This window comes from Tubulanus polymorphus, chromosome 10, assembly GCF_964204645.1.
Source record: "Tubulanus polymorphus chromosome 10, tnTubPoly1.2, whole genome shotgun sequence".
Classification (NCBI taxonomy): domain Eukaryota; kingdom Metazoa; phylum Nemertea; class Palaeonemertea; order Tubulaniformes; family Tubulanidae; genus Tubulanus; species Tubulanus polymorphus.
In genome coordinates this window covers 11,494,462-11,513,652 of record NC_134034.1, presented here as the reverse complement: position 1 = coordinate 11,513,652, position 19,191 = coordinate 11,494,462, and the positions used below count along the sequence as shown (strand labels likewise).

The following is a 19,191-nucleotide window of genomic DNA, read 5'->3' as shown; positions in this document are numbered from 1 at the left end:
ACGTACGGACCTGGTTATTCGCTTTACAAAGCCAAAGATATTCGTTTACTGCGCTGAACGCGACTCTTATTATCGATCGACGAACTCTCGCGCGAGCGCGCGGCAGTGTCGAGGTGAAGGTCGTTTAGCCGGAAGTCGATCCGCGGAGAGGATAATCTGGCGGATATCACCGTTACGCGCGCGCCGGGATTTCGAAAACCGGAACAACCGCGGATTAAGCATCGGCAACAGTAGTGGGGTTAACTTACAAATACGTAATCCTATCGTGTAGTATTTGACTTTAACAATGTCAGGGCTTGTCTCAAATTATTGAACATCGGTTTTTGTACAATTCGTTCTTACTAACCGGGATACAATTCTCATAATTCGTATCGAATCGAAGCTCGGAAACTTTGAAATTTTGAAAATGACGGAAGATCGTGTGACGTGTTACATCACGAGAAAAGCTTAAAAAAAAACATTTATCAAAAAATTGACATTTAGAATTGTTTGGAAGGTCTAACATTTGAAAGGGGTCACGTGTATGTGATACATTGAGATCGAGACGGATAGAAGACGGTTTCGTTATTAGACACGCACAGAAATAAGGCAAAGTATGAATAACGACCGTTATCATATCTTCATACGTACCTCTTTATTGAAGAAACAGAAGATTAAAGCCACGAAGAAGCCCTGAATAAAAAAGATCGTTCAATAGAAGAATTAGTCAGTTTTTGTGAATATGCGATTTTTACAGCAAGTTGTCTTTCTTTTTGATTTTTCAAATTTTGTGGTAGACTTTGTGCGAATGTATATGGTTCACACGTATATAGTACATGACGCACAAAATATGATACAAAATAACAACGAAATTAGTAATAATTATCTTGTGATTGGGGGGGGGGGGTGGGACGCTATAGAAGTTTTGGCCAGAATATTTTTCTTTGATGAATTGAATAGCTTATAGCGACGGGAACGAGTTGCACAGAGTTAGAAGCGGTAAGCAATGTACGTTTCACACGCGATAGTACATGGAACACAAAATATGATACATAATGATCACCAAATTAGTAATGATGATTTAGTGATTTAGGGGGGGGGGGGGGCAACAAGTCCAAAGGCTGCTTTCCCGAATTTACAGTTTGGCCGGAATATTGAATTATCTTCGAAGAGTTTAATATAGCTCGTATAGGGACGGGGACCGAATCAAAAGTGGAAAACATGAGGATCTTGACATCTCCGATATCATGAGGAAAATTTACCTGCGAGTTTGTAATGAATGAATGGAAGGCGTCGTAAGCGCTGAGGCCCTGTGAGCCGTGTGGGGGCCGGTATATCGTTACAAACAGCTGTAATCCGAACAGCGGTATCAGCACGAAAACTGCCTTCAGACCTTTTCTTTAAGAAAACAATAATGCAAGAATTATGAAACGGCAGGAGGTTTTCGAGTGTAATGAAGTTTTAGAGTATAATGAACTGTTCTATAATTGACGATATTCTAGAGCTGTTTTTCTCCGAAATTTCCTAGAGATTTATTTTCATCTCATCTTCGGAGAAACAATAACGAATGATATCGTTAAACAAAGAGGTCGTTGTGAACGTTAGCCGAGTGACGTCTGCGTGAAATGGAATACGTGTAAAATTGAATTACAGATTTGGCAAATTGCTCGTAGTATGAAAAGGTTAAATTGTAATCAGTGCTCTCCGTGCTCTGGTTCGGAAGGATGAAACATCGTAACGCGGGGGAATTACTATCCGCCATTGCTGACTATGATATCAGTTACTCATTCAGGGCATCTCCGCTTTTACTCAAAACTCTAAGGTTTTTCTGTTTTGGTGAAACAAATGTGTAGGCGTGTGCGGCGGGATTTTATGGTTCAACCCCGTCTTGGAGATGTCTTTTTTCGAACGGAACCTATTTCCTTGAGATTTAAGTATTAGTTTATTAGACGTTTTGACTTCTTCAGGAATACATATCAGATCTGCATGAACTAGTTTCAACTCAAAGATAAATGAAATCAGAATTATGAAAATCAGAACTATGGAACCTGGATCCGGTTCCACAGTTGTAAGTTAGAGTTAACTATGAATTAAAGTTATTTCATTTTCGATGAGTTGACTCAAGAGTTTAATCAGAACTGTAGAACTCTTCAGGCTGCTCGTTTCACTCTGCGGAGTACTCCGAACACTGTGCGGAGCAAAGAAATACACTAAAACAGGTCACGTGACTCTTTCAGACGCTACGCTGCTACTCCACAAAATTTGGTGGGGCAGCGAGAATTCCGCTAGATGGCACTGTTTGGAGTACTCCGCAGAGTGAAACAAGCAGCCTGCGGAAGTCAGGACAGAGTTCTTTAGCTGTATTATAAAACAGTTCCCAGTTAGATTTCACTAAAATAGTGGATTTTGAAATACTTAACCCGCACGTGAACTCATGGAACTGTTGAAATATCTAGGGCTCGTTTGGGCGGGGTGATTACGGAGATTATACTAACCTGAAATTACTGGGCTCGTTCGGGTGGCATTGTAATCGCGAGGTGATAACGCGTAGAATGTTACATAAAAACAGCAGATTGACCTGAAATTGATTAAAGAAGATGAAAAATTCGAACGGAGAGAATATGCGATAATCTACGATACACAAAAAACCACGCGGTTTATGTTAACTTACAATTAAACATAGCATATTCGGTAAGTAATAAATCCAACTGAATTCACCGTAACTGTAGACCCAGCAGCTGCGAGCAAATAGAAATGAGTTGGAAGAAAAATCGACGATTATGAAAAAGAACTAGGAGAGTAGTGACTTTTAGACTCAATTCTATGAGCTATTTTCAAAAACTAAGAGAGTAGTTACGTTTGGACAAAATTATATGAGTCATTTTCAAAACTAAGAGAGTAGTGACGTTTAGACTCAATTCTATGAGCCATTTTCAAAAACTAAGAGAGTAGTTACGTTTGGACAAAATTCTATAAGTCATTTTCAAAACTTAGAGAGTAGTGACGTTTAGACTCAATTCTATAAGTCATTTTCAAAAAGTAAGAGAGTAGTGGCGTTTATACTGAATTCTATGAGCCATTTTTGCCCAATAAGAGTCATAACGTCTCATAAGAGTTTTTCTTCACAACTATAGGCATTGTCTCCAATTGAAATTCGCTTGTCTTTATGAAAAAACCAACCAACGACTTTCATTTCATTCAGAGAACTCTCATCGGCCCGTAGTGTCGATTCCGAGTCGACGTCAATGCACTTACTATTTATTGGAATAAAATACTCTGATAATACTGTAAATAACGACGGGAATCATCGGTAAAACTGAAACGAAATTCAGAAGAAAGAGAAGACATTCAAATTATCAATTCCTTCAATAGACACTTCAGTGCAAGACGGCAACTACCTTAATCCCCCTATGACGTCATCGAATTGCCTACAAGCCATTACAGCTATGTTTTTATAGAAGTGTATAGTTCAAATGAAGAGCCAGCGATTAGATGATGTCTTGGGGGAAATAAGAGGCGTCTATCTTTGATATAAAGGTCGTAAACGTAAGATCTTTTTCCAACCCGACAACGAAAGGCCGAGCACCGAAATACTCACCCCAGCCTATTATGTACAAGGGTATCAGATTCTCAGGCGGTCTGAAAGCGTCGCTCAACAGACGATGCAGATAATAGCCTTCGCAAAACATCCAGAAATAATTCGTACTCGAAAAATAGATTTTCGACGCCGACAGCACACGACATTCAACCTGAAATAGACAAGAAAAAACCTAACTTGAAAGTTTTTTGCCAAGATAACATTTTCACAAATTGTTGCAGATAATCTTATTTTAGAATCACTCTAGATAGTATTAAGACAATCCGACAATGATAACAAAAAATAATGTAAGATCTGAAAATGTTTCCTTGAGCTGGTAGTATATCTAACGTTTCAACTATATTCTAATATTCATCTTCAGGAATACTGTATTCCTTGAGCTAGTGTAGTTTATTCAACGTTTCGACTATATCCTAATAGTCATCTTCAGGAATACTGTATTCCTTGAGCTAGTGTAGTTTATTCAATGTTTCGACTATATTCTAATATTCATCTTCAGGAATACTGTATTCCTTGAGCTAGTGTAGTTTATTCAACGTTTCGACTATATCCTAATAGACATCTTCAGGAATACTGTATTCCTTGAGCTAGTGTAGTTTATTCAGTGTTTCGACTATATCCTAATAGTCATCTTCAGGAATACTGTATTCCTTGAGCTAGTGTAGTTTATTCAACGTTTCGACTATATCCTAATAGTCATCTTCAGGAATACTATAGTCCTTGAGCTAGTAGTTTATTCAGTGTTTCGACTATATCCTAATAGTCATCTCAAGGAATACTGAATTTTTTTCGTAATCTTCTTTGGATTCTCAATATCATCGTCACAACACTCTCTAAATGCTCAGGAAATGATCGATAATTTCTAAACTTTCTTTGGGGAAGACCGCCACCCTTTCCTCTAAAGAGCTTCGTACCTGTTTTATACGACTACATAGGTTCAGGGAATTTTGATATTCTAAGTTCCCAGATCCACCCCTGTACTTTAACGGGTTATTATCATTTCGAAAAATCAGCTATAAACAAACGTAACTGTAAGTGAGTTATATTTCATAGTTCTCAGTTACCGGGAGAAGAGTATCACATTTCGCCGACGATGTTGCGTAATAATCTATATAAGTGCAATAAAAAACCAGACTGCCAGAATTTCTACGAATGATACGTGACCTTTCTCGCCGATCTGATGGGGTCGAGTTACCACAAAACAGTATATATTAACTGATTGTATTATGCGGATACGGTAACGAAAAAATCCACGAGACAAACTTCCATCAAATCAGGAAACTGTTCGGAATGACGACTATAGATTCGTCCGATATTGAAAATGAAATTGGAAAAAGATACGGGATACGGACAGACAGTCCGGACCTGGTGCTACCGTCAAAGGTTTATTTGACTCAGAACCCAGGGCGGATCCAGGGCACAATTGAGAATGACTAATATCTCAAAAGGGAATTTCGATATCCAAAAAGGCGTAGTGTGGAATCACTTCTGCACGGAGTTAAACCGTTCAACTTTTAGCTGTTTTACTTTAGCTGTTTATGTAACAGAACCTCAGCAGTTCTAGCAGGGCCAGAACTTGTCACATCTCAAAGGTTACTTTGAAGTCCAACCTACCGCACTGAAATGCACCAATCTATGTTGACAAAATCGAAAAGGGCACTCACAAAAATTTGACGGACTTGTAAAAGTCTCACAAAGTTCCCCTTTATTGCCTCGCTGAACTCAGTTCCACCGCTGTGTGGGTTTAATTTGGTTCTGTACACAGTTCCACAGTTCCACAGTTTACACAGTTCCACAGTTGTGTGGGTTATTTACGGACCCAGTTCCAAAATTGTGTGGGTTTGTGGACTCCACAGTCTTGTGAGTTGTTTATGGACCAAGTTCCACTGTTGTGCGCGAGTTAAATCTGATACCGTCGCTTGTTTCTAAGAATATCTACGATAAAGCACACACTCCTTTACGGCTTAGATCGTTTTATTTCTTGTTATATACAACAGCTTATTGTTTGCTGAAGCCGAAATGTCAACTTCAAGTGTCACTAAACCAAAATAAACCACATATCTAGCCTCGTTCAACCACTTCCCCCTGAAGACAAAAAATAATCGTTACGAGTTGAGTTGCACAATGAGTCGCTCCTCCGTGTCCTCTCCCGAAATAAAAATCTCCTCATTAAACATTTTTTCAGTTTAGCCAATCTAACCAGTCTCAGCTCAACTTTTACTTTGAGTAATCTTACAATTTAAGACCGGTCTATGCTTATTTTGGTTCTAAAACCAATCTTTCAACTTAAGACCAGTTTACTAAAGCTGATTTTGGTTCTATAACCAATCTAACAACTTAAGACCAGTCACAAGCTGATTTTGGTTCTATAACCAATCTAACATCTTAAGACCAGTCTAAGCTCATCATAGTTCTAAAACCAATCTTTCAACTTAAGACCAGTCTACTAAAGCTGATTTTGGTTCTATAACTATCTAACATCTTAAAACCAGTCTAAGCTCATCTTAGTTCTATAACCAATCTAACAACTCAAGACCAATCTAAGCTCATCTTAGTTCTATAACCAATCTAACAACTCAAGACCAGTCTAAGCTCATCTTAGTTCTATAACCAATCTAACAACTCAAGCCAGTCTAAACTGATTTTAGTTCTATAACCAATCTAACAACTCGAGACTAGGCTCCCATGAAAGAAGTCACTTCACGTGGAACTTCGGTCCTATGGTTACCTGCGTTATTCCACGGACTCGTTTTAGAGTGCATGGTTATACTTACCGAGTTATCCTCGAGTCGACTGCCGCGTTTACCAGTAACTGATGAATTCAACGCGTTCTGCGTTAGTAAAATGTCCCATAACACTTGACACATGGCGCACAGTAACAACGAGAAAAAGAAGTTCGTGTGTACTTTAACGCGATGTTGACGACGAAGAGACCTGTAAATAATTTATGGTCACAATTGTGCATTTTTTCGATGAGATTTTAGAATGTAGATGATACGATAATGTTCTGTTTATAGATTGACAGTCGATATTCTATTTACATAAAACTATAGAACTAATACGGAATAGGATCTATGATAAAACCGACAGTAATAGTGGGGGGAGAGAGAGAGGAAAGAGTGAGGGAGGGGCAGAGGAGGGAGCTGAGAGAGAAGGAGGGAGGGAGGTAGAGGAGAGGCGGAGTGGAGAGAGAGAGAGAGAGAGAGAGAGAGAGAGAGAGAGAGAGAGAGAGAGAGAGAAGAGAGAGAGAGAGAGAGAGAGAGAGAGAGAGAGAGAGAGAGAGAGAAGAGAGAGAGAGAGAGAGAGAGAGAGAGAGAGAGAGAGAGAGAGAGAGAGAGAGGGAGGGAGGGAGGGAGGGAGGGAGGGAGGGAGGGAGGGAGGGAGGGAGGGAGGGAGGGAGGGAGGGGAGAGAGAGAGAGAGAGAGAGAGAGAGAGAGAGAGAGAGAGAGAGAGAGAGAGAGAGGAGAGAGAGAGAGAGAGAGAGAGAGAGAGAGAGAGGAGAGAGAGAGAGAGAGAGAGAGAGGGAAGGAAGGAAGGGAGAGGTATGGAGGTAGGAGGGGAGAGAGAGGAGAGAGGAGAGAGATGGGGATAGGGAGGAATAAGAGTCGTGTCTGGAATCACTGCAATTTGATCGCAGTTGTTTTATAGCCGGGTTGGGATTAAATCCAAGTCGTTAATGGGCGAGCGTGACGTGACTGGACATAAACCGAACGGAATTAAACAACCCCATTGCGCAGGCGCGCTGCTCTCCCCAGATAAGGACGTATCAGCGATTTTAAAAATAACGGTCGGAAAAGGAAGATTACTATTCATTAGAATAAAACCACTATTGCTTTTTTACGTTCATTCGTTCACGAGATTGTGGTATCGGAAATTGTTCCGTGAACCCGCTTTACTTTCGACTTATTTCTTTGCGTAAACACTGACGAGACTCCTTACACGTTTTATCGGCTCAGCTTACAGGACAAAATATTCACCATCTGAGTCCGGATATATTGAAGAATTAAACTCTAATTTTGATGAAGTAAAATTGCAAAGTATAACGAAGAAAAAAAACTAAATAGCTAATTTGACGTTTTCGGCCCGATTCTGTATCGGCCATTTTCAAAAAACTGTTTTCGAAAATGAACCGTATGAATTCAGTTCGAAAGGTCGCATTTTTATTTAGTATTTTTCATTATATCGTCGATTATTACTTCATTCATCTTCATTGATATCGGACAGTCATTTATCTGTGGAAACCAATTAAGTGTTTTGATTCAATTACCGCAATTTGTTAATAAGATAAAAACCCGCTATCTACAAATTAAAAGAGAGACCTGACGATGATCTCTACGGTGACGATGATCTCTAGGGTGAGATCGAAACGTCGTGTATTCTATATATTTTAGATTGAATAAATAAATTCTTGTTTTTAAATTCTTTTAATCTGTAGATAGTGGTTTTTATCTTATTATCTGTTCACCACGTTTGAGTGAATTTTATCGTTCTCATTTGTTACTTCGTATTTTCAATGCGGCCAACAATATTAACAAACTTTTAACCACTAAATTTTAGGCTTAAACTTTTCCTCGAAACCAAAGCCTGAACTTGGTTTTTGACCGAGAAGATTACAGTTGTATTCGACCAAACAAAAATAGGTTTAATAATTCATCGCGTCTATTTGAGTCACGACTGTTGAAATCGGGCCCAGATGGGAAATAAATGTTAAATGAACCATACTTACAAATGCGCGCCATCGCTCGAAAATAAAGATTGCAACCTGCAAAAAAAATAGATACAAGAAATACTCAAACTATTTTAAAAACTGGAACTCGATTACTTCCCATTATTTGAATCAAATTCGACACAATTTTCATCCAATCTTTATTTTCTTTCTGCAGTCCTTCCGAGATTGTTTTTATGAAAAATACTCAAATAATTGAAAAAAATATATTTTGATTTGTTCCTGTTCCCTTCTGTACTAAAATACCTATTACAAAAAAAATGTTTATTTCTATTTTCCTTCCTCCCACTTTTTTTTTTTCATGCTTCCAGTACTCAAAACGGCCTCGTATTCAATATCATTACTGCTATCACATTTTGCCATCACATTCTGTGTTACATGAACGATACATTTGTGAACTACTATACTTTATACATTTGCAGTTACAATGAACTTAAATGCATATGTAATATGCAACAGACGGTTTTGTCGTGTGCGCTTGGCTTATTATAGCTGCCGTGTGCATTGAACGTGTGCGGTAAACGCGATCTTCGCCCGACCGCAATGACGGCTCCTGCGGGGACCGTGAAAATAAATAAATGTGCCTGCAAGGTGAAATTACGGGAAAGCGTTAGCGAGTCGGCATTTCTAGCAAGTTGTAATCGATATAGCGCCACTTTTCCGTTGGAGTTTTCATCAGCAAAAGTGATTAATATCAACTTGTTAAGAGCATTATGGTAATTTTCTGTTTCAGCGCGCCCGCCGCCTCGAAAGCAGATCTCGGCGACTGCGGCAAGTGACTCTAGTACCTACTCCTTTAACGGCGGATTATGATGAAAGAAACTTGTTAATAAGTCGAATAATGACGAGAAAGCCTCGAGGAACATCTGCCTGGTTCTATCGGCTGAGGGGACCCGAATGAATTTCGGAGAATTATCGTCGACGAAAGCTTTCCGGTAAATTACATAATCGTTGCCTATTATCGAAATACCAAACGACAACATCGTCGCCGAGGCGTCTGCGCGCGCGCAGCTGTTGTCAAAAGCGATTTTGAAATTAACGGAAAAAAGACGTTTCGTAAGATCGCTTTTTGTTTTCGTAACGGCTAAGGAGGGACGACGAGTGCGCGTGACGACGAAGAATTCGAAATTAACCGCAGAAACAGTTTCAAAAACAGCCGACATTTTTCTCTGGAGTGCTGTTACGCGTGCGCGGATAAACTGTGACGTCAACGCATTTGAAATTAACGGAAAAATTTCTCGACATTTTACCGTTGACGATCATTGGATATAACGAAGCAGGTCACATCGACGAAGGTCTTTTTTTTTCGAAAAAAAGGTTATTTCGGTACGAATAATTGATATCATCCAGCATCGCGAACGTTATCGAGAACGTAGAGAGATTAAAACCAGTTAATAGCCGGCATTACTACGAAATATAGCTGAAGCCCGAATCGCGTAATCCCGGGATAAAATCCGCACAATACACAGCGCACATCTGCGGAGGTTTTTTTCTAAGATGTAGAGGCCGCATTTGAGTTAAATCGTTGCTCGAATACAAAGAAGCGGCTTAACGCACGCACGGTACAAAACGATAAGAACCCGATGAAAGCAACTGATTAGAAATTAAAGTGGCGGATTATTATCGAGCGCTGTCGGTTTTAATCGGCACCAGTTGTTCGCGTCGACCCTTCTTACCGCGCGCAAAAACGAGCCTCCTTTTCTTCGTAGGTTATATCTCAAAAAATGAAAAACAAAAATGATCAAAAGCCCGGTACGACTGTTTTATCGAACAGCTTCACAGGTGAAATTCTAATATAGATTTGTACCAAGCGAAAATGGATTTTGGCTTCATTCAATCAGGGGCCGATCCTGGGCCCTATCTCGAGGGGGTTCCGAATTGTATAAGGATACTCACTATTATGGGGAAGGGCACTTTCGACGTCAAGTCACGGCAAAAAAGGGTACTTCACATCAAATTTGTGTTTTTCAGGGGCGCTTACTACGCCAAATCATGCCAAATGGGGGCACTTTTACGTCATATCCATGGATTAAGGGGTATCTCCAAGGGGTTCAGACAAAGCTCGACGGTATTCCCGAACCCTCAGACCCCCCATCCCTGGATCCGCGCCTATTAATTATAGACACAATTCACTGAAATGAATCATACTTATTATACTAGTCGAAGTCGAATTTTCTAGGAATATTTTTTTTTATATCTCAAAGGAGAAAAATGAACCGAAGACTATTCGATCGAACAGCATGTGAGTTAACATTTTGACCTCTACTGACAATGGTCTCTAAATATAGAAAATGTCATCAATGTCAGTCAGAATGTCATTCGGAGAAAATGACAAATATTTTCCTATTCACCCCTAACCTTATGACGTTCACTAAAGGGAGTAGAAAATGTCGTTTAGTTTGATTTTATTTCTCGATAAAAAAATTTCGTTTCTAATCTTTTAGACTTGTATAAAGTTGGTTTTAATCTCATTAAAACGCCTGCGTGTTCGGGTCAGTCTATGCTAATTAATCATTAACGGAAGAAACGTTTTTCATGTCACGAAACATATTGTAATCAAAAGTATCAATTATAGATAGTTGCATAATCACGGTAATCTCCCTTATGATGATACTTTGGATAATGCATGTGCGGTCAATTTTCTACAAGTTGGAATTTAAATTTGTGGTTACGATATTTTCGTTGTCGGTACAGGTTGTTCGGTTTATAAATAGATTTTGGAATATTGGCAGAACTACACTTTAACGATACATTGTACATACATGTACATTAACTGTATTCGAGTATTTCTAACAAAGCTCGAAATATCAAAGATTCCCCGATTCGTTTCGGAGGAGCCGTCCGCGCTTTTAGCAGTTCCGGAAAATAAAGCTTTGATTTCCCTCAAACGAGACGAAACCGAAACGACAAGTTAATCCCATTTACGCGGAGGACCACTCGGCTTTCAGCTTTCATTTCTAAGAATTAAAAAGTGCAGGTGAATCGTTAGTTCAATCGGGGAGGTTCTCTGGTGGTTGAACGTTTTACTTACCGGTACGATAAGAATATGACGATAGCCGGGATAAGTAGTGATACGCTGGCTATATTTGTGGACATACTGATGTACAGCACCGTCCATTGACCCTGTAAATAAAAATGAGTAAAAGTCATTTCCAAATAACACCGTCTATTGACCTTGTAAATAGATCCTTTTCAAAAATTGAAAACGGCTCATTGGAAAGGTCAAAACCTTCGCTATACTCGTTTTTCTTCTTCTGAGCCTTCTCTGTTATCAAATTATTAGAGAGTCTCCCTTGTCTATTGGAGACCAACCTCCTAGTTCGATATCAGCGTGACGTTTGTTCGCTTTTGAACAACTGCAGCAGTATTTCAATCTAACGTCTAGAATCAATTTAATTTTCTTAAAAAAGATCCAATATTAAAAAAAATTCTCGACATCAATCAGACCTGTTTTTAAAAGCTTTTCTGTTATTAAGCTAAAAGCTCTCGGTTAGAAGATTTACGAAAAAGGGGGACTTTTCGCTGTCAAAAATAATGAATCTTTTTTGGTCGTCGTCGGTTCTTTTTTGAAAACCGCACTTTTCACGGTTAAACCGAACCGAACACATAAAGGAATTACTTTCGTTCAGAAACGTGTCGCGCTACTTGTAGCTGGTCCTAAAAAAAAAATTGAAGCCGATTTAATCTCGAGCAGTTTTGAGATGATTTCCCGCAGGGTGTCAAAACCAACTGGTCTCATTATAATCCGACTTGCGGATGTCAGACGGAAAACACCCGTTATACAAATGGTTCTAACGAGTTCAAATGACACCAGACTTAAATTTTCTTAAATTGGAGAAAAGATGCAAATTATGAGAACAGTGATGCCTAGACTATGTGAGGCATTCTCAGAACATCTCTTCAAAACACGAGAGCACTCAGAATCAAGTCTAAACGTCACTACTCTCTTAGTTTTTAAAATGGCTCATAGAATTGAGTCTAAACGTCACTACTCTCTTAGTTTTGAAAATGGCTCATAGAATTGAGTCTAAACGTCACTACTCTCTTAGTTTTGAAAATGGCTCATAGAATCGAGTCTAAACGTCACTACTCTCTTAGTTTTTAAAAATGGCTCGTAGAATCGAGTCTAAACGTCATTACTCTCTTAGTTTTTAAAATGGCTCATAGAATTGAGTCTAAACGTCACTACTCTCTTAGTTTTTAAAATGGCTCATAGAATCGAGTCTAAACGTCACTACTCTCTTAGTTTTTAAAAATGGCTCGTAGAATCGAGTCTAAACGTCACTACTCTCTTAGTTTTTGAAAATGGCTCGTAGAATTGAGTCTAAACGTCACTACTCTCTTAGTTTTTGAAAATGGCTCGTAGAATCGAGTCTAAACGTCACTACTCTCTTAGTTTTTGAAAATGGCTCGTAGAATCGAGTCTAAACGTCACTACTCTCTTAGTTTTTGAAAATGGCTCATAGAATTGAGTCTAAACGTCACTACTGTCTTAGTTTTTGAAAATGGCTCGTCGAATCGAGTCTAAACGTCACTACTCTCTTAGTTTTTGAAAATGGCTCGTCGAATCGAGTCTAAATGTCACTTCTCTCTTAGTTTTTGGAATGGCTCATGGAATTGAGCCAAGACGCTCTATAGTTTTGGCTCTGATTGGGGGTTGTTCTTAAAAATGGAAATTTCTCAATTCAAATTCAATTTACGAATTTCCGATTTCTAATCTTTGTCATCTATATTATTCGACAGATTCCTTCGAAATCTAGAATTCAAAGCGGGAATGTGTTTCTTTTTTACTGAAAGCCATAAACTATGATATATGGCGTAGAATAAACTCGGTTATGCATCACTGATAGAATCTACTCACCGATCATAAATAAAATCGAGGGCTGCGTATCTTTGTTAAAATAATAATTCCGCAATTTATTATCATATTCGATGAATAAAAGATCCAAACGGTTTAAAACGCGTTCTGTCATCGGGAAATATAGTAGTATATTTTAAGGACATGATCGGGGAGTTTGAACGGATTAGTTATTGGAATAAAATAGATCGTCTATTCTAGGGAGAACGAACGGAAATCGGATATCAGTGGAGAGAGAGGGACAGAGAAAGAGCAAGAGGGAGAGCAAGAGAGAGCGAGAGAGTGGGAGAGAAAAGAGAGGGGAGTGAGAGAGAGAAGAGAGGGGAGTGAGAGAGAGAGAAAAGAGAGGGGAGTGAGAGAGAAGAGAGAGGAGTGAGAGGGAAGAGAGAGAAAAGAGAGGGGAGTGAGAGAGAGAAAAGAGAGGGGAGTGAGAGAAAGAGAGAGAGAGAAAAGAGAGGGGAGTGAGAGAAAAGAGAGGGGAGTGAGAGAGAAAAGAGAGGGGAGTCAGAGAGAGAAGAGAGGGGAATGAGAGAGAGAGAGAGGAAAGAAAGGGGAGTGACAGGAGAGGAGGGGTGAGAAGTGAGAGAAGTGAGAGAAAGGGGAGAGTGGAAAGAGAGACAGAATAGTGTCCCTCTCTCTCTCTCTCATACATTTTGGACAAAGTAACCTTGGCCTACTTGAACCTGACGATAATCTTATCATCTTTCAATAATCCAGCGGTATTCTTCAATGTTCTGCCGCCGACGTCCTTTCCGTTTGGAACACACTTTAAACCCCCGGCAAATCGCCTTAATTCCCATTAATATAATTAATTCAATCGGCTAATTACTGAGCAAGATTGATTTACAAAAAGAGATCGCATCTCCGCGGAGAATGACGGGACCGACTTCAAATCTCTATTTCACATTCGCCAAATCGATCAAAACATATTCCGGATAATATGACGTCACAAGCAGACGGCTACGCGGGGGGTCTTATCAAAATTAATGATACGCTGACATTTCAAATTTTCAGACGCAACATATTATCCAGATACTGGTTGCCAGCTAGCTTTTCACCGCAATTATCATACATCGCAATCATACATTGCAAAATTTATCAGCTGATAAAAAAGCAAAATTTGAAATCACTCATTCAAATCAGCCTTTATGGTAAAGCTGATTATAGCGATATCCACCCATCTTTTTCTAGCTGATTCATGGCAAAAAATGCGTCCTTGAAATACGATTGTAAAAAACGTCTACAAAAATCGTGTTTTGAGCATGAAAACTTTTCTTATGTCTCAAAAGGCTACGAAAAGAATAACAGGCCATGTTCGTCATCTTGTATCAGGCGACACAAGATTCCTATGTCGGATCGTACAGAGTTCTATTCAAGGTTCTTACCTCGACGTTAGGACACATTGTATAGTCAGTCCAGTGCGACAATCCGCCATTTTTGGAAAACCAAGTCCCGTTCGGATGACAGGTTTTCGTAGAAAATCCTGAAAATGAATATTCAATTTTGAAATGTTTGAAACATTAAGTATTAGGGAAAAGGCGGGTAAACCAACTACGTCGCAGCGCAAATTTACTAAACTCGTACGAGTCCCTTTTGAAATTGAAATTGAAATTGAAATTTATTTTCATTACGATGTTACATTATTGAAGGATATAATAAGTATGATTAGACGAAGAAAAATGTAACAGGATAATGGGGCTACACGGAGAGACTGAGACAGTCTATCTAAGCCGTATCACCCAGAAGCATCCACACCACATTCATCACACTCACACATCATGCACACAAGTAATTAACAGGCGAAAAGAAAAAACAAGTTTCATATATTACACATTAACATAGGTTTGTATAGAATGAAAATTTACAAAGTGTTGAATAATGATTTCATGTAGGTGCGCTTAAAGGCAGGTTCGCTTTGAATAGTTTGAATTGATTCTGATAGAGTATTCCATAATAGGGGACCGGATATTTTGACAGAAGATTTTCTAGTTACAGTTCTGAAATAAGGCAATCTAATTCTAAATCTATTACGCGTAGGTTTACTATGAATTTGATAATTGAAGTTCCAATAGTTGTGAAAGGTCCTAGGCAATTTTGAATTGACGAAAAATTTTGAAATCTAAGTGATCCATTTTTCCGCTTAATATCCACATCATAATTGTTTTAAAAGCTTAATTATTTCAAACAGCGAAGAACGTACTCGATATCCCGAATCCCCAGATTCCCATCTTTGTCTCTCGATTCGCTTCGTAACGATTCCGTTGCTTTCATCTCATGGATTGCGCAATGTTCAAGAAAAACACTGAAACCACCACGATTCACGACAGTTGACTACTTTTCGAACGATCTCTGTTTAAAGCTTAACCGAGCACCATGGAACTGGCGCTAGAACTGCTTAGAACTGGATCCGAATATAATGTAAGGAGAATCCCACAATAATGACTGAAACTCAAGTCCGAAAATGTTTCCTTGAGCTGGTAGTTCATTCGACGCTTCGACTACATCCTGATAGTCATCTTCAGAATCCCCAAGATGACTATTAGAATAATCGAAACGTCGAATGAACTACGTCCTAGCTCAAGGAAACATTATTCGGACTTTATTTTCGACACGGATATAGTTTTATTTTGTTAATGGTGGATCAGAACATGCCGCTTAAAATCCAATATCAGCATCAAAATTACGAAAAGGTTAGCAAGAAAACATTTCCGTTTATATTACATTCTAAGCGAGAAACGAGCGGTCGATTCGGGTCGATTCAAGTTGAAAATTTGAGATGTCGTAATAGCGATGAATAGTGGCCATAGATCTTTGTCATTGTCACAGATCTTTCCTCCATAAAGAAAAGTTTTGACCTCTGCGATAGGACGGTATAATTAGAGATGGTTTCGATTAGTGCGCGTTGCAAGTCGGCGCAACCAGTATTGGCTTCGTTTGTTTATGGTAAACGCTGTCAGGCGACGGGTAACGATGGCTCGAGTTTATGAGCTAATGAGCTCTCCGTCCGAATAATAGGACAGGACGCTTAAAAAGCGTGGTGGTTTTTATTGCGACCGAAAATTGTGACGAAGACGAACAGTTTCGCTCCCGGCAGGTGTGGCGGTTCTGTAAGGGACTCTAAAAAAAATCAAACGAAATTTACCAACTAAATAAATAACAGGGATAATCCCTATTTTAAGATAAAAAAAATATATCCTCTGGATAAAAGGAATGAAAATCAAGGAGATTAGTAACTTTTGTAAAGTAAACCGAATCCGCAACTCAACAACTTAAGAAGCTAGACGACGAAGTCTCATTATTCGAATTTTGAAGTGATAAGATTTATTGAAACGAAACGTTTCGGTTCAAATTCAAATTCAGAATATCTGTATTCGTTCTCTGTGTTATTTTCTAAGGCGTCAATAAACTTCAAAGTTAGTTTTCTCGTTACTTGGCTTCTTGACAGGAAAACACGGATTAAAAGTAGTTTTGGGTCGCGTCATCAGACGAACGATCAGACCGAAATAGGTGGGCGCGATAATTCTCAACTTTCGACGCTTAAGTGCGCATCAGGACTGCATCATCCACGTCCTGGGAACCGAGCGAAATTAACAAGACCGATAAAAATCTGGGTGACGACAGAAATTGGCGAGACTTATCTCAGGAATCCTAATTGAGATCGAGTGGCTGAAAGTAATGATTTAGATCTCGCCTCGCGGTGACAGGCGCTCGACAGACGACCACTATACTCCTAAGATTGGTCTCGGCTCCAAACAGTATGAATTGGTCAATTAAGGGGGGCCTGTTTTATTGCGGTTGCGGTCGCGTTAAGTACCTCTCTGCCGGATTAATCGTTCACGGACGAAGATGTCGAGTGAGGATTACTTTTCGACAGTAGGGCAGCGATAAAGAATTGCGCGCGTCCCTGAAGACGTGAAATCCCCTCGTGGCCTTGAGGTATATTCAAATCAGCTAATCACTTCCATTTCCGCCTAAAAACAAAACCCTTTGACCGTCAATAGCTAACTTCCGGTTCGACTTCGAGAAATGATGAAAGTCGAGGACGAGTTTACTTCCGGTAATGGCGTCGTGCATTCTGATGGAATTCACTTCCGGTAATGGCGTCGCGCATTCTGATTGAATTTCTTATTTCTCACGTAGGACTCAATTTCGTAAAGACCCAGTCAAGATACACACAAACGATTTTAAGACTTTAACCTGTTTGTACCCTGGGCCCACTTGCATGGTCCACAGTCGTTTTTTTTTGTAAATGGCCCAAGGAGTTATACCTCCAGTCGGCCTGGACCGATTTCCATGGTTCTGATATCAATTCAACTCTATATAACATGAACTGGATCCGGTTCGACTTTTGTCAGTTAGCGAGTTAATTTCAATAAGCTTACTTAAATCAGGTCATTTTCGATGTCGTGACTCTGGGGTCGAATTCTAACTCAAAACTGCCGAACCCGATCCTGGTTTGTAGGTTTTTATACTTACTCGTTGAAGCGGGTCTATCGATAGTGTACATGAAATTCGGGCATGGTTTATGCACCGCGGACGCGGCTAACGTATCGTCCCAACACGTGTAGCCGTCCCAGGTTCTTTTACAGTACTGGTTATCTGATTTAGGCGGGAACTGTTTCTGACGCTCGCAACACTCATCCGCCTTCGTACAACATAGTTTCCAATTCTCGCAGTCGTGTAGACCCAACAACTCGCAAACGGGCGCCACCGACGAGTCGTTTCGGATATCGGGCGCGTACTGACTCGTGCTGCCCCCTTTCGACACGGACAAGTACTGCATCAGAGTGCCGTTCGCACGTGCGTAGAACTCTTTGGCGTATCGCTCCGCGTGTAGATGCCGGAAACAGTTCGTACACGCGCGGATGCGGAAAACGTCTTGCGGTAAATCGTCGCGGCTGTCGCTGCAAAGTTCGTCTGTTCGCCCTTCCACCAGCGCCCCCTGGACGTGAATCTGAAATGAGAATTTGAAAAAGGCTAACATAAATATGTAATATATAATAATGCAAACAAGACTAATCAACAGGACCCCAGTGGATGCGACATCCGACATTTAGGAGGTTTTTTTCCAATTTTTCCGATATATCTTTCTACTGTCCGGTAATTTCGCAAATAAATTGGTAATCATAGTCAAAGACAGAGTTGAATTAACCCAATGAGAAACTGGAAATATCTGTGTCTTTATCCAAACCGTTCCCGAGGAGGAGGAGGGACTATCACAGATACTTCATTACTGGTGATTTGGTTACAAGGCGTCAAATTCGCCTTAGAACTAGCTCATGTTGCGCAGGTCGCGTGAACTTAACATCAACGTAGACAACAGAAAAGTGTCGACAGTAGACGACCTCGAGCGTTCACGTGTTGGTGAGCTACTGAAGTTTAAATGAATCCGATCCGACGTCAAGAGGTGAAAATTAGTTTTTCCCGCCGCGGCGCGTCTTTATCGCATTTGTCGCCAGACAGACGAGTAGAAAACTAATTGGAGTGAGTGAGGGAGAGAAAGGGAAGAAGGAGTGAGAGGTAGGAGTGAGAGGAGAGAGGGAGAGAGAGAGAGTGGGGGGAGAGAAAGGGAAGAGGGGGTGAGAGGTAGGAGTGAGAGGAGAGAGGGAGAGAGAGAGAGTGGGGGAGAGAAAGGGAAGAGGGGATGAGAGGTAGGAGTGAGAGGAGAGAGGGAGAGAGGGAGAGTGGGGGGGGAGAGAAAGGGAAGAGGGGGTGAGAGGTAGAAGTGAGAGGAGAGAGGGAGAGAGGGAGAGTGGGGGGAGAAAGGGAGGGAGAGAGAGATGAAGAGTGGGGGAGGGAGAGAAAGGGAAGAGGGGGTGAGAGGTAGGAGTGAGAGGAGAGAGGGAGAGAGGGAGAGCGGGGGGAGGGAGAGAAAGGGAAGAGGGGTGAGAATAGGAGTGAGAAGAGAGAGGGAGGGAGAGAGCGGAGAGTGGGGAGGGAGAGAAAGGGAAGAGGGGTGAGAGGTAGGTGTGAGAGGAGAGAGGTCGAGAGAGAGAGAGGGAAGATATGAGATAAACAGACAGTCAAACG

The 19,191-nt window shown here is 40.3% G+C and overlaps 1 protein-coding gene across 1 annotated transcript in view; it reads right to left on the bottom strand.

Annotated features, from left to right (window-relative positions):
- LOC141911608 (calcitonin gene-related peptide type 1 receptor-like) overlaps positions 1 to 19,191 on the bottom strand; it is a 42,159-nt gene that overhangs the window by 13,115 nt on the left and 9,853 nt on the right. Inside the window, exons 2-12 of the mRNA XM_074802595.1 lie at positions 17,638 to 18,115; positions 14,547 to 14,644; positions 11,335 to 11,426; positions 8,304 to 8,339; positions 6,352 to 6,511; positions 3,578 to 3,728; positions 3,235 to 3,295; positions 2,651 to 2,717; positions 2,475 to 2,557; positions 1,242 to 1,377; positions 631 to 672 (exon numbers count right to left, since the gene is read on the bottom strand). Coding sequence (XP_074658696.1) covers positions 631 to 672; positions 1,242 to 1,377; positions 2,475 to 2,557; positions 2,651 to 2,717; positions 3,235 to 3,295; positions 3,578 to 3,728; positions 6,352 to 6,511; positions 8,304 to 8,339; positions 11,335 to 11,426; positions 14,547 to 14,644; positions 17,638 to 18,115 — 1,404 coding nt within the window. The remainder of the gene's footprint in view (positions 1 to 630; positions 673 to 1,241; positions 1,378 to 2,474; positions 2,558 to 2,650; positions 2,718 to 3,234; positions 3,296 to 3,577; positions 3,729 to 6,351; positions 6,512 to 8,303; positions 8,340 to 11,334; positions 11,427 to 14,546; positions 14,645 to 17,637; positions 18,116 to 19,191) is intronic.